Source organism: Capsella rubella, unplaced genomic scaffold (genome assembly GCF_000375325.1).
Source record: "Capsella rubella cultivar Monte Gargano unplaced genomic scaffold, Caprub1_0 scaffold_2, whole genome shotgun sequence".
NCBI lineage: Eukaryota > Viridiplantae > Streptophyta > Magnoliopsida > Brassicales > Brassicaceae > Capsella > Capsella rubella.
In genome coordinates, this window is record NW_006238922.1 from 11,233,046 (window position 1) to 11,246,214 (window position 13,169).

Sequence of the window (13,169 nt, forward strand, 5' to 3'; positions counted from 1 at the left end):
AAAACAGCAGAGAAGAAGAAGAACATGTTTTCAACTCCTCCTCGGTCGGAAAAAATAAAAAAATATATATAAAATCAGCGAATAATGTGGAATCATTGACGAAGAACGCTTGGTTGAGAGTAAAATCTGAAATCCCCACCCAAACAAAGATCTGTGGTTTATTATTATTATTAGCCTCTCTAATTCGATGGGTGGTGGTGGCAATCTCGTCGACGGTGTTCGTCGTTGGCTTTTTTTTCAACGTCGTCCTTCTTCTTCTTCTTCTTCTTCCAGTACTCATCACGATCAGATTCAAAATCCTCCCACCGTTTCTTCTAATCCGGACGAGGACAACAACAACGACGGAGATTTGAAGAAACTTACTGTTATTGAAGATTTCGATCCCTCTAAGCTAAGGCAGATCAAGGTTCCAAAACGAAATCACTTACCTATGGAGAAGAAGGTAGATTGATTCGTGCTTGCTTTGTGATTTTTTGATTTCCTTTAAGCAATGTTGAGACTGCTGTTTGAATCTGATTCGATTGAATTGATAAATAAAAATCTGGTTATGTTTCAGATGATACCTAGTGCTGAATTCTTCACCGAGTATGGAGAAGCAAATAGGTATCAGATTCAAGAAGTTGTTGGAAAAGGAAGCTATGGAGTTGTTGGTTCTGCTATAGATACTCACACTGGAGAAAGAGTTGCCATCAAGAAGATCAACGATGTCTTTGATCATATCTCTGATGCGACTAGGATTCTCAGGGAGATTAAGTTGTTGCGGCTGCTTCTTCATCCAGATGTTGTGGAGATCAAACATATCATGCTTCCTCCTTCTCGAAGAGAGTTTCGAGATGTTTATGTTGTCTTTGAGTTGATGGAATCTGATCTTCATCAGGTTATTAAAGCTAATGATGATTTAACTCCTGAGCATCATCAGTTTTTCTTGTATCAGCTTCTCCGTGGTTTGAAGTATGTTCATGCTGGTTAGTTTCCTCATTTTTACTCTCTCTTTTTCACTTGTGTTAGGATAAGGTTAGTGAAAACAGCTATGTCTCTGTTTTGCAGCGAATGTGTTTCATCGGGATTTGAAACCGAAGAACATTCTTGCTAATGCTGATTGCAAATTGAAGATTTGTGATTTTGGGCTAGCTCGTGTGTCCTTTAATGATGCCCCTACTGCTATCTTTTGGACTGTGAGTCATTTATCACCTACACTGTGAGAGCAGTCTTTTCCTTATGCTTAAGTTGCATTAGAGGGAACCATTCTCTTTTAGTGCTTGTGTACTCACTCTTACTAATTTTTTTAACTATAGGATTATGTTGCTACTCGGTGGTATCGTGCCCCTGAACTCTGTGGATCCTTTTTCTCCAAAGTAAGCTGATAATTCTCAACAAAAGAACTCTGTTGATTCCATGTTGCTGATGCAGGATGATGTGTTACTGTTTTTTATTTTTTTTTGTTGGCTATATTTTTTTTCTTGATCTGATGTATGCATGTTGAGTTTAATTTTGTGTAATGGCCTGCTTCAGGCTTAATTACAGAACTCATGCTAACTCTACTTTTGCTAAATCCAGTATACCCCTGCGATTGATATTTGGAGTGTTGGTTGCATATTTGCCGAAATGCTTTTAGGGAAGCCGTTGTTTCCTGGAAAAAACGTGGTTCACCAATTGGATATAATGACTGATTTCCTTGGCACTCCATCTCCAGAAGCAATATCAAAGGTTAGTTATACTATTTGAGATGCTTGTTTTGTGCTTCTGATTTGATTAGAAGTTTGAAAAATAGCTCTCCTTTCTTCTGTGCAAGTAATCTTGAGTTGCATTATAAATGAATATGCTATCTCAAATTGACAGATCAGGAATGATAAGGCGAGGAGATATCTTGGCAACATGAGGAAAAAACAGCCAGTGCCATTCTCTAAAAAATTCCCTAAAGCAGATCCTTCGGCCCTCCGCCTTTTGGAACGCCTGATTGCCTTTGATCCAAAAGATCGTCCATCTGCTGAAGAAGTAAGCTCAAGTACTTTTTTCTCTATTGCTCTATATTTGCGGAACCAGAATCTGTATGTGCATTCGTACATGAGGCAGTACTATAGGAAGGTCAAGGCAAAACCTGGAGGATGATGCAAAATTTCTATGTTTACTGTTTTAATATCTTATGTTTGTATCTACAGGCATTAGCTGATCCATACTTCAGTGGTCTGTCAAGTTCAGAGCGGGAACCATCAACAAAGCCGATTTCAAAGCTTGAATTTGAGTTTGAGAGAAAGAAATTGACAACAGATGATATCAGAGAGTTAATTTACCGAGAGGTGATGAGCCTTCTACACCTCTTCTTTGGTTTTGCTTCTCTTTCTCTTCGTGATTCTAATGGATACTTAAAAAACATAGATATTAGAATATCATCCTCAGATGCTGGAGGAATACCTTCGTGGTGACAATCAGCTCAGCTTCATGTACCCCAGGTTGGCTAATTGATCTAATATACATTCTCAAGCTAATATGAAAGGGAACCACCCAGTATGTTGATTTTTCTGCAATGACTTTCTAGGATTTTAGGTGATCGGTGCTTAATCAGGAGTCTTAGTGATCACTCATCTTAGAGCATCGTTTGTTGATTGCTGTGAAATGCTTGCATCTTAGGTTTTTAGATTAAAATGTTGATTTTGGAGGAATGAAATAGGCTAGTGTACAAGTTACTACTTGTTCTAGTTTCAAGAAACTTGGCTGAGAGAAGTATCTTTTCTGATGCAGTGGGGTAGATCGATTTAGGAGGCAGTTTGCTCATCTCGAAGAAAATCAAGGTCAGGGAGGAAGAAGTAACGCACTTCAGAGACAGCATGCTTCCTTACCAAGGTACAAACATATAAAAAATATATATATCAAATTTATCGTCTCTGCATCAAGTGGTGGTCTTTTCAGAATTCCAGCCAGTATTTATTGATGTTCTTATATTGCATTTCAGAGAGCGAGTTCCTACAACCAAAAATGAAACAGTTGAAGAAAGCAGCAATGATATCGAGAGAAGAACATCAGCTGCTGTAGCTTCAACCTTAGATAGTCCCAAAGCTTCACAACAGCCAGAAGGTACAGACGATGGAGGAGGCTATAGTGCGCGTAACCTGATGAAAAGCTCTAGCATCAGTGGATCTAAATGCATAGGTGTTCAATCTAAAGCCAACATTGAGGTAAATAAAAACAAAACCCCATTTCTTTAGATGCATGAATGTTTGTAACCTAACGTTTTTGTGCGAGATACTTAAGTGCTGTTGTGTTATCTTGCAGGATCCCATAGCAGAGGAACAAGATGATTCTGTTGCTGAGATGGCTGTGAAAGTTGCATCTCTACACAATTCTTAATATATTTTTTTTTCCCTTGTTTAATTTATGTTTTGCCCCTTTTTACAGAGTGGTAGAAGCACACGTGTGGTTTCTCACTCTCACTCGGGGTTTAGGCTTGATTGTTGTATTTAATACTTTGAGGGAACATGAAAAGATGATATAACACTTGGTTACTGATGTAATTTATTTTGGAACAGGGATAGATTATGATCAAAATTCGAACTAATCTCCCAATCATGTATAAATCGCCGGCTAAAACGTTATGTTACTTCTTAATCCTATTCACATAAGCTTTCAGATTGAACATTCGTAATTTCTGAGTGTGGAAATGAAAATAAAGAAAGTTCAGAAATTAGGAGAAATTGGGGTAATCGTTTTATTGAACCAAAGACACTAACGTCTAAACCTCTTCCACTAATATGATTATGCCATATGTACCATTGTACACAATTCCAGTGCACCCCAAAAATATACCAAGGAACCACGTGACACTAATATACATGTGCAACGTGATATCCGACGGCTATGGCCATTGGCCTATGGAGCGGTTCGGAGGTACAAAGGAACCCAAGTAGCTGGGTTAGGATCCGAGCCCCAGACAGAGAAGGCGCTCGAACATCGCATCCATTGCTTGGTTAAGCTCGGGAAGTGTCGGTCTATTACATCCTTTAAAGTCTCTGTAGTGTTGACCCACTCTAATCCTTCTTTAGTATACGTCTTCTCGTTGAAGTTCGTTGTGAAAAAACGATCTGCTTCAAGCCTCCTAATTAATGTCCCAAGTCAAGTAAGTTTCTTGTTTCGCAAGAAAAATACTCTGTTTTAAATAAATGTAGTGATCGATTTTTAAAAATTTAAGAACCTGGAGGCGACGAGGAGGAAGATGAAGAAAGCAGTTTCACTAATGGCGAATCCTTTGATCTTCTTCTCTGCGTGCAATCCCACGTTTAAGTCAAGCTTCTCTATATCATCTCCATACACTTCTCTTAAAACCTCGATAGCTTCGTAATCATCCGTCAAATCTTCCCATTTACTAATCGGACTCATCAACAGATTCTTTCTGAATTCGTTGTATCGAGGGACTCCTCTTTCCCTATCTCTATAAACTGAGAAAATATCAAATCAAATCAATTGGTGATATAAGGTGGATTTTTTTCAATCAACTGGTCAAGAGAATTGGTGATCTAGAAGTTAGAAACATTGAATTTGACTTACTCTCCAAGGCAGCCATATCAATAAGGTGAGGTCTATCTTCTCCGTCGATATCTTGAGCCACAAGGTTTCTCATCCAATTAGGGTAATTCCACAATGTCAATGCACCACAAGATTGGTGTCCCATTGAAACCAGTAACTGCTCGAACCCGATTCTCGAACCGGCTTTTCCTCCTGCTTTCCCGATCAGTTCTGTCATTGGTATCCTGTTCAAAGCATCTTTATAGGTCAACAAAAACGAGCTTTGGTAGGCCTAAGAATTTTCCCAAAAAGTCTATATCTTACTCTCGTTCTATTGCAGGGTTTGATTTGTCTACATTCTCAGATTTCATATCTCGGAGGATAAGTGTGTCTGGTAGAAGACAATGCATCCTGTAAACACTAACGAACTCTTCGGTAAGGGAATACGGAACTCCATGATCTTTCGGTTTCTTCAGACCAACTAATCCGCTAAGTATCGGACCAAATCTTGCTCCAACCATGTCCTTCACTTTCTTCCCTAAAAAACCATACCAATTGATCCTCATTCCGGCAGTGAGTGTGTCTGTCTTTAAGAGTTCTATTGTCCAATCGATTGTATGAACCTTGGCGATCACCGCTGCAGTCACCAGTCTAGCAGTCCGGTACAGTTTCTCATCATCAAACTCTGGATACCGTTCCTGAAAGACGGTTAAAACTTTAGTATGATATGGAGCAAAAACAGAGAGGTTGCTTGCAACACAAACAAGGGACTAACATGATCAATTTAGAGACTTACTTTGAGCATGTCACAGACGGCGTTGTGTTCTTTGACAAAGAGAGCTTGCAACAGAGAGAAACCTGACCAGCTGTTTCTTATATCACCGGAGATAGGAACACCTCTTTCGTCCAGCTCCAACAAGCCATCACCCGAGATCTTTAGCTTTCCGTCCTTGAAAACCCTAACTCTTCTCATTCCGGCCTCGTCATTTCCATATACTACACTCCCATCCCTATCCCCAGAATATTATTTATAAAACTGAACTCGGATGACAACTAAGCAATGATCATGACTGAAATACATACCACCAAGGGGTTCTAGTGTTGACAGCGCCAGATTTGTGGTGATCATCGGTGGGAACTTTCTTCGTTTTGAGGAACTTAAAGGACTTTAATGGACATCCACTAGCTACTTCTTCTGGAGCTTCAAGCTCAATCTGGTTGATTAAAGAATCTAGTTAGTAGATACTCCAAAGTATGGGGGAAGAAAGGTTTGAGGTTCAAAAGAGTTAAAACCTGGTCGGTGTCTTCCAAGTGATCAACCCAATCATGGATCATGAACTGGATCCAAGAACAAGCTATCATGTTAAATTGGTCCCCATTGTCTATGAATCTCTTTCTTGCTAACAACTTTGTCGCCACCACACTTGGATGTGGATCCAAAATCTGTCATCATACAAAGCCATATATTTTCTTAATATTTTATAATTCTATAAATTAGTAATCCGATAACAAACAAAATACTAATTTCGTAGATGAAAACACTAATTTGCAAAAGAAGAAAAGAACAATTAGAATGGCTCTCATGAAGTGCCCATGACACAATAAGAAAAATCTCAAACACTTTTGTTTCTCAAGATTTTTTTTTTTTTTTTAAAAGAAGAATATTCACGAAAAAAATAAACACTAGAAATCAAAACAAAAGCCGACAAAAAGAAAAATCAAAACAAAAGAATATCATATATACATGACGATTTCCACCACCAGTTCACAGATTAAAAAGAAACACCTCACAATCTAGTGTTTCATTCGTCTACTATTTTTTTTTCATTATATTTTTTGCCATATTATCAATTCAATTTTAAATTTAAAAATTAAGCAAAATTACAGTGATCAACTGATCATAGAGGAGACCAAAAAAATAAAAAATAAAAAACTTACGCCGTACTGAGAAGTAGAGGGAGGCATATTCCGACCGATAAAGCTGCCTTGACTGCCGATGGAGTCGTCGGAGGGATGATTACACTTGCCATCAGCCGTACGATAACAGAACTCATCGGTATCGTAACTCTGACCGTTGATCCCACCGACATGTACCAGATTGTAACGTTGATGCAGATGTCTTCGCATCCCCAAGTAAGCCACTCCCAATAACACTGGAAATCTATGCCACAAATCTAACTTGTCCACTAAGTGCACAATCTATACATATATGTAATCATTGGAAACAAAAAAAAACATCAAATTAACAAAAATAATAATTATAAAGATTTACTAACCAATAATATGATAAAGAGAGAAGAAAGCATATATTCTTCTTCTTCGAGAGAGATGGAGAGATATGTACTTACATAGAACAAAAAGGCATCGAAGACAGACATCTTGGAAACAAAATGATGAAGCTGAGGATCAAGAAACCATGAAGAAGATGGAGAGAAACCCATTTTTTTGCTTTGATTGTTTTTTTCGTGTGTGTCGTATGTATCCCTATCCTTTACTTTGAAATTTGGATCATGTGTTTGCTTTATGCTTTAAATGATAGTCACACAATTGTAATGGTTGTATTCACACGATTAACTCTCATGTATTTATATAGACCCACACGCATACTCACTTTTACATATGTTAAAATTTTCATTTAACAGAAGAAAATATCAATTTTTATTAAATAAGTCAACGAGTCATCGTCGAGAATGGTATTGACTTTTGTAGTATTCTTGACTAGGGAGTGATATAACTCTAGACATTTAATTTCATTTAGATCTCCTAAAATAATTTCGGCATTATTGGAATGATTTTATATAAAAAGAGAATAATATCCGCAGAAAATTGTTTAGTTCATGGATTATGGATTTTTCCCCTGTTTGATTAACCTCTCTCTTATCTTGCAATATTAGATTAATTTGTAAAGAGAACAATATGTTGACTAAAAGGTATTTCATACTGAAATGAAAGATAGTATAGAATCATGGTCAATTCATGCATTATTATTAATTCACAGTTGTTTTTGTTTCTAAAACATCCCACTTGGCCGGGTGGATAGATGATATCTAGTATCAATAATGCATGAATATTGACTAATAATATCAATATGGCTAATTTATTTGCCAATACAGATCTCTTTTACATATATATAGATGTAATAACGTCATAGAAGAAGATTTCAACTGAATGCAATAGTGATTGTACTAGCTAGTGTCGACGTGTGGCAATATCCGAATTCAAATATGCATATTGCATGGGAAAAAAATAATCAAGGAAATTTTTTATCAGTAAATAAATTAGATAATAATGAAATCTAATAATTTCAAAAAAATATTAATGAAGAATATTATTTTATTTTAATTATACCCACATATAAATACAAAAGTTTTTAAAATATACTTTAATCTAATAAATGTATTGTTTAATATTAATTATTAATATTATTTTATTAGTATAATATATAATATAAAAGTTCTCAGTACATTTTTGTTCAAATTATTATTCTGAAGATTTCATAATCTGTTTTATGAACCTTTCTTGCGTTAACTGAAAGCTCTCCAAGTTTGACTTATCTTCATAACCTCAATTATACTTTTAGTTCAAAGAATACAAATTAATACTGTATTTATTATCCTTTATTATTCTAAAATACAAAAAAACTTTCTTTGTAACATTTACGTATACACACATATGTATACGAAATTGAAATTTTTTGTTTAACGTAAAATAAATATGCATGCTAAACCATTTTCTGCAGTCATAAAAGACATCGACGATGATATTATAGTGAGTTGATTAACTCAAATAAAATAAATGTCAACTGTTTTTGTTTTCGCTTTCTTAATTTATTGAAGAAATAATATGCATGCTATGCTCCACAAAACTCGAGAAATGAATTTAAGTTGGTCGGGTAACGACCACCTACATCGTTATAAATACTTATATCGCATTTTTGTTGTTATATATACGTAACCATTTTATAAATAGTTGTTTATAGACGGAAAAAGAAAAAGAAAAAAAGAGTTGTGTCGTTGTATTTTCTTTGGTGATATTAGTTCAATCCCATAGAAGTATATCATAAACATTATGAGTTCGATCTCCACTTTGTCTACATGTTATAAATTCATAACTGGACTGGCCCTCGTTTTTTTTTTTTGGTTTTTCTGTCATAACTTGTAGTTTCTGGTCCGTATACGTATCATACTGTAAGGGATGGGGACAAGAAATATACATTTTTTTATATTGTTTTGACGAAAAAACAAGACATTTATGATATGTGTATGTAGTGTAATAGAATCAGTGTACTAAGATATACTGATACGAAATAAAAGCGTAGCAACTACTTATTACTACGTGGCTCTTCTTTCTTGCCACTTAAAAAAAAACTAGTCTAGTAGTATAGAAACTTGCCACACATGGATTGATATCATTCTCTAGATCCTTCTATCTATGTATATACTATGAATCACCGTCCATACAAGAGCTAGCTTCTTGAACTAATAATTTGGTTTGGACTACTCCGATCTCAAAACCGAGTTGGAATGATGATAATTAAGACGCATGACAAGTGTATGGATGTGTGATAGTGGTGTGTCATAGGAGTTGACTTTAGATGAAAGAAAAATCAAAGTGTGAGAGCTAGAGAATGGTTCGTGAACTACTAATAAATGTGTAGATAAGCTCTATCTAAATTTGGCGGTTATCCGATCCGTTCTTGTGCGCACTACTCTAAAATTCCATCATAATTTTTGGCTGATTTCATTTTTATAAAGGTTGTTAAATTAATTAGATCCGAATATATATACTTAATGGTTAAAGCAATTCCCCTAACTCTAAGATTTGTCTGTTTGTTTAGTCTTGCAATAAGTGTTTTTCTTAGGGAGGATCGTGACAAGACACCAATAACGTTTGCCTTTTTCTTTAATTTCTTGGACGTAGTTTACAAAAATAGCTTCCATATCAAAAACAGGCTGTTTGTTGTATTGTGACATTCTTAGAAAACTAGACCAGTAAACTTGTTTGGCTTTACATTATCACATTTTTTACCTTCCACTAACAAAAAAAAAACAAACCTTTGTACTCTTTAACTCTTCAGCAAGCTTTGTTAGAAACCTATCGCGATAACACGTATATTACTAGTATAATATATTACCGTAAACTATCCGGGCATTTGAAACTTCTTCCAAAAGCTGTCTAAGTCACTAGTAGATGAGATGAGTGGTTGTTGGAATTAAAGCGAAATTTCTAGTTATTTGCAGGAGGAGTCCTCACTTTCCAGCATGCAGACCCACATTGATGATTTTCTTCACTTTATAAATTTTGTTTTATACAGTAATTTTTTCTTTTAAAGTTCTGAAAAAGAAAAAATAAACAAAAATATATTCTAAAAAAAAACTCAGAAATTTACAGAGTTTTATTATTAGAAACTGAAGTTTTGATAGATGTGTTATCGGAAACTTAAACGTAACTGACACTTGTTTCGTAGAAACGTGACAACAGTATGCATGTCATAAGCCCACCACCTACTCTTCATGGAAAGAGTTTACCTGACTTCACATGTTAGGTAGCCCCGTCCGTTTTTATCACCAAACTTTCCATTTACGGCGTTGTTCAATTTGCTATAATTTTGTTTTCAATGATGCATAACTACTAAACTAGTAGGAGTAGTTATCAAAAAAACAAAAAAAAACTACTAAATACAGTAGTTGTAGTATGTTCTTAAAAATCTGTAGTATATGTATTATCACAAACTTGTAAACTAAAAAATAATCAGTAAGTTCCACTTCTACGTTTGCTGTAGAAATTGCTAAGGACAATCATCCATGATACTAAAATAACACATATTTTCAGGTTTATGACACAAGAACAACAATATTAGAAAACCACTCGGTTTGAGCGTGGCTGCGTGGCCATTAGATGACCTCGAGAAAAGTAGGAGATTTAATGGGCCTTTTGATTGGGCTATTTTTGACCTTAATGAATATATTGCTATAAAAGAGCGTTTGGTCCATATCTGCAACAAACAACTATCCAACTCGTAAGATGAAGTTTTGATTTATTTCCACATGTGTTCTTCTTAGCGTGTTCTTCTTAGCGTGTCTGCCAATGACTCTATACATATTACATACAGCTTATTCAACAAAGAAAGCAAGTCTAGCCAAATAAGTTTATTTTTCCTTTATCCTACACATATAGCAACAAATACGTTTATTCTTCTTTTATTATACACATACAGCAATAAGAGACCAAATGTCCTCCACTAAAACTGTATGAACTATGAAGACATGTACTGATCGTTTTGTAATCATCCTACAAGATAATCCTACATTGAAGGCTATAACTGTATTACATTAAGGCTTATACAGTTGTTAAAATGAAATATTAAAAAAGTCATAAACACATTTCCAAGACTCGGAACCTAGCAATAGCAGTTTTTGTTTTCAACCGGAGCCATACATATGGAATTTTGATTTCCGGAACAAATTTGTTTTTTTATGTCGACAACTTATCATTATATTCAAAAGAATAAAATATAACTACATTTAAATAGGATTATATGTTGTACAGAAATAAATTTTGCATTTTAATTAATATAATCCCATGATTTTACAGTTCTTTGATTTACTTCGCACAAACTATTTTTTAACGTTCCGGTTTAATTTTCTTATATATATATTTTGTTATATTTTTAAAAATCAATTTTTTGGCCTAATTACTAATTTCCATGAATTGTTGTACAATAAAAGATTCAAAGGTCTACAGACTATCAGAAAATACTTTTCTTTATCATATGGTATTGTCTTATTTTATATATTTTTTAACAACTAAAAACATAAGATTAATTTTGATTCGTTTTAAATATAAGATTAAGACAACACCGGAGCAGCTAGTAGTCTAAAGTAAGTTCACAAATGAATTCTGTTAAACAAGTTAAGGAACATCTATGATTCTACGAATCCGATCCGATCATGATCTTTATTTTTATGGAAGAAGTTTATTTTCGCAATAATTTAAGGAGTGTGACAAAGATAAAAATATATAATCGTACAAAGAAAGTCACAGCACTTGGAAACAAATAATGCAAAACATAAGAAGTTACCAAATAAATACGGATCTACTAATTGCATAAACCCTAGTCCCTTCCAAGCAGAACAAGCTATTCAACCACATTAAACAATATTGATTCAGAAACAAAACGAAAACCATAGATATATAGACAAACAGTAAGGGAAACTTAAAGATCTTCCGATCCAAAACAACTATTGTAGAGAAGAAAATAAAGAAAGACTTAATAGAGAGAGAAGTCAAAGAAGATGTAGAGCTCCCTTCAATCCAAAGAAGAGTAAAAGCAATTAAAGGGCAAGTTAAAGCTCCTGAGATATGCAAGCCATATAACCAAATCCTTTATCATTAACAAGGATTAGGGCTTATGGGATCCATAGCTTAGCAGCTTTTCTCTACCCTGCTAAACTCTCGTTTGAACTTCAAGGAGCTCTACCTCTCATCTTTTTTGCTCTCGAAATAAAATCACTGTATATTGGACAGAACAAGATCTATCGAAAAGACGAAGACAAGATCTGATCTAAGCAAACTATGAAGACCTTTATCAACTAATGAAAATACTATAAAGGTTAGATGAGAACCTTGATAAAAAAGAAACACGACTCCTGATATTCTATATGTACAGAACTCCAAAAGAGGTAAATTACTTTCAATTAAAAATCTTGGAAGAAGCTATAAAGACTCTGAAGAGAGAGAGAGAGAGAGACAGATGAAGAACCCTAATTAACCCTAAACATATTTAGAGAGAGAGATAGAGCAGAGAGAGTACACGTCATTCGTTGGAAGAAGTGATAGATAGAGAGGTGGTAATTATAGTGGTTTAGAGATATTCGTGATTATAAAGGAAAATAATTTAAAATAATATGGAAAATAAAATAAAAACAGGTGGGCGCATCTGAAAAGACATGGGAAGGGTCTCTGACATAGTTTAGTGTTAGATTCCCTAACGCGTCACATGCGTCCTTCTCGGCTTTTGTGCTCTTCTCCTCTTTTATTTCCAGATTTATTGTTATTCCCAGTAATAAGATAACACTAATTATTGTTCCTGCCAACCACTAGTCCACTACGTTTTTAAGATGTAACTTTGAAAATGAATTAGGCCGACCATTCTTTTTAAAAAAAAACTGTACAAGAGTTTACGTTTGGTGACCTAATTCTAAAACTAGTGTTATAACTTCTAACCATACTGAAATGAGGTTGATTTTATCGGTCAGGATTAATGTCTGATGATGATGATGATGATGTGGGCACGAAAGCAAAGCTCAGTAATAATAGTTCACCTGCACAATGAGATAAATCAGAGTGAGGTCCACTCTGTATGAGGAGAATCTATGGCTAGATTTTTATTACAACGAACTTGTCTTTATTGTCCTCACGACCCACCAGTCACAAGTCTGGTCTCTTTCTCAATTTAGTTGGTTATAGTATATTTGTATTTAGGAAAATCATGTTTATAATCTTTATACTAGACCATGCAAATTCCGAAAAAAGACTCAAACGTTCGGCTTTAGTTTGTTAACTTTTCATTGTGCAGTACCTCTCAATCTCATGCATGCTAGTGATTTATTGGGCTTAAGCTCTTTCTTATTGGTCTATATAATATGGGCTATGGGTCATGGGCTCCAGAA

General features: G+C 34.8%; 2 protein-coding genes across 2 annotated transcripts; one reads left to right on the plus strand and one right to left on the minus strand.

Annotated features, from left to right (window-relative positions):
* On the plus strand, positions 1–3,564 carry LOC17894695 (mitogen-activated protein kinase 15). Its single transcript, XM_006301176.2, has 11 exons — positions 1–442; positions 557–965; positions 1,048–1,175; positions 1,296–1,355; positions 1,558–1,707; positions 1,840–1,995; positions 2,160–2,297; positions 2,377–2,450; positions 2,740–2,841; positions 2,951–3,173; positions 3,271–3,564. Exons 1-11 carry the CDS (start codon positions 188–190, stop codon positions 3,343–3,345), a joined length of 1,770 nt encoding a protein of 589 aa, XP_006301238.1. The 5' UTR covers positions 1–187; the 3' UTR covers positions 3,346–3,564.
* A 115-nt stretch (positions 3,565–3,679) lies between these two features.
* On the minus strand, positions 3,680–7,068 carry LOC17895917 (alpha-dioxygenase 2). The gene is made up of 9 exons (XM_006300803.2): positions 6,846–7,068; positions 6,436–6,696; positions 5,791–5,940; positions 5,581–5,711; positions 5,294–5,507; positions 4,822–5,195; positions 4,540–4,742; positions 4,187–4,430; positions 3,680–4,090 (listed from the first exon to the last, which is right to left on the minus strand). Exons 1-9 carry the CDS (start codon positions 6,936–6,938, stop codon positions 3,865–3,867), a joined length of 1,896 nt encoding a protein of 631 aa, XP_006300865.1. The 5' UTR covers positions 6,939–7,068; the 3' UTR covers positions 3,680–3,864.
* Positions 7,069–13,169: the final 6,101 nt, after the last annotated feature.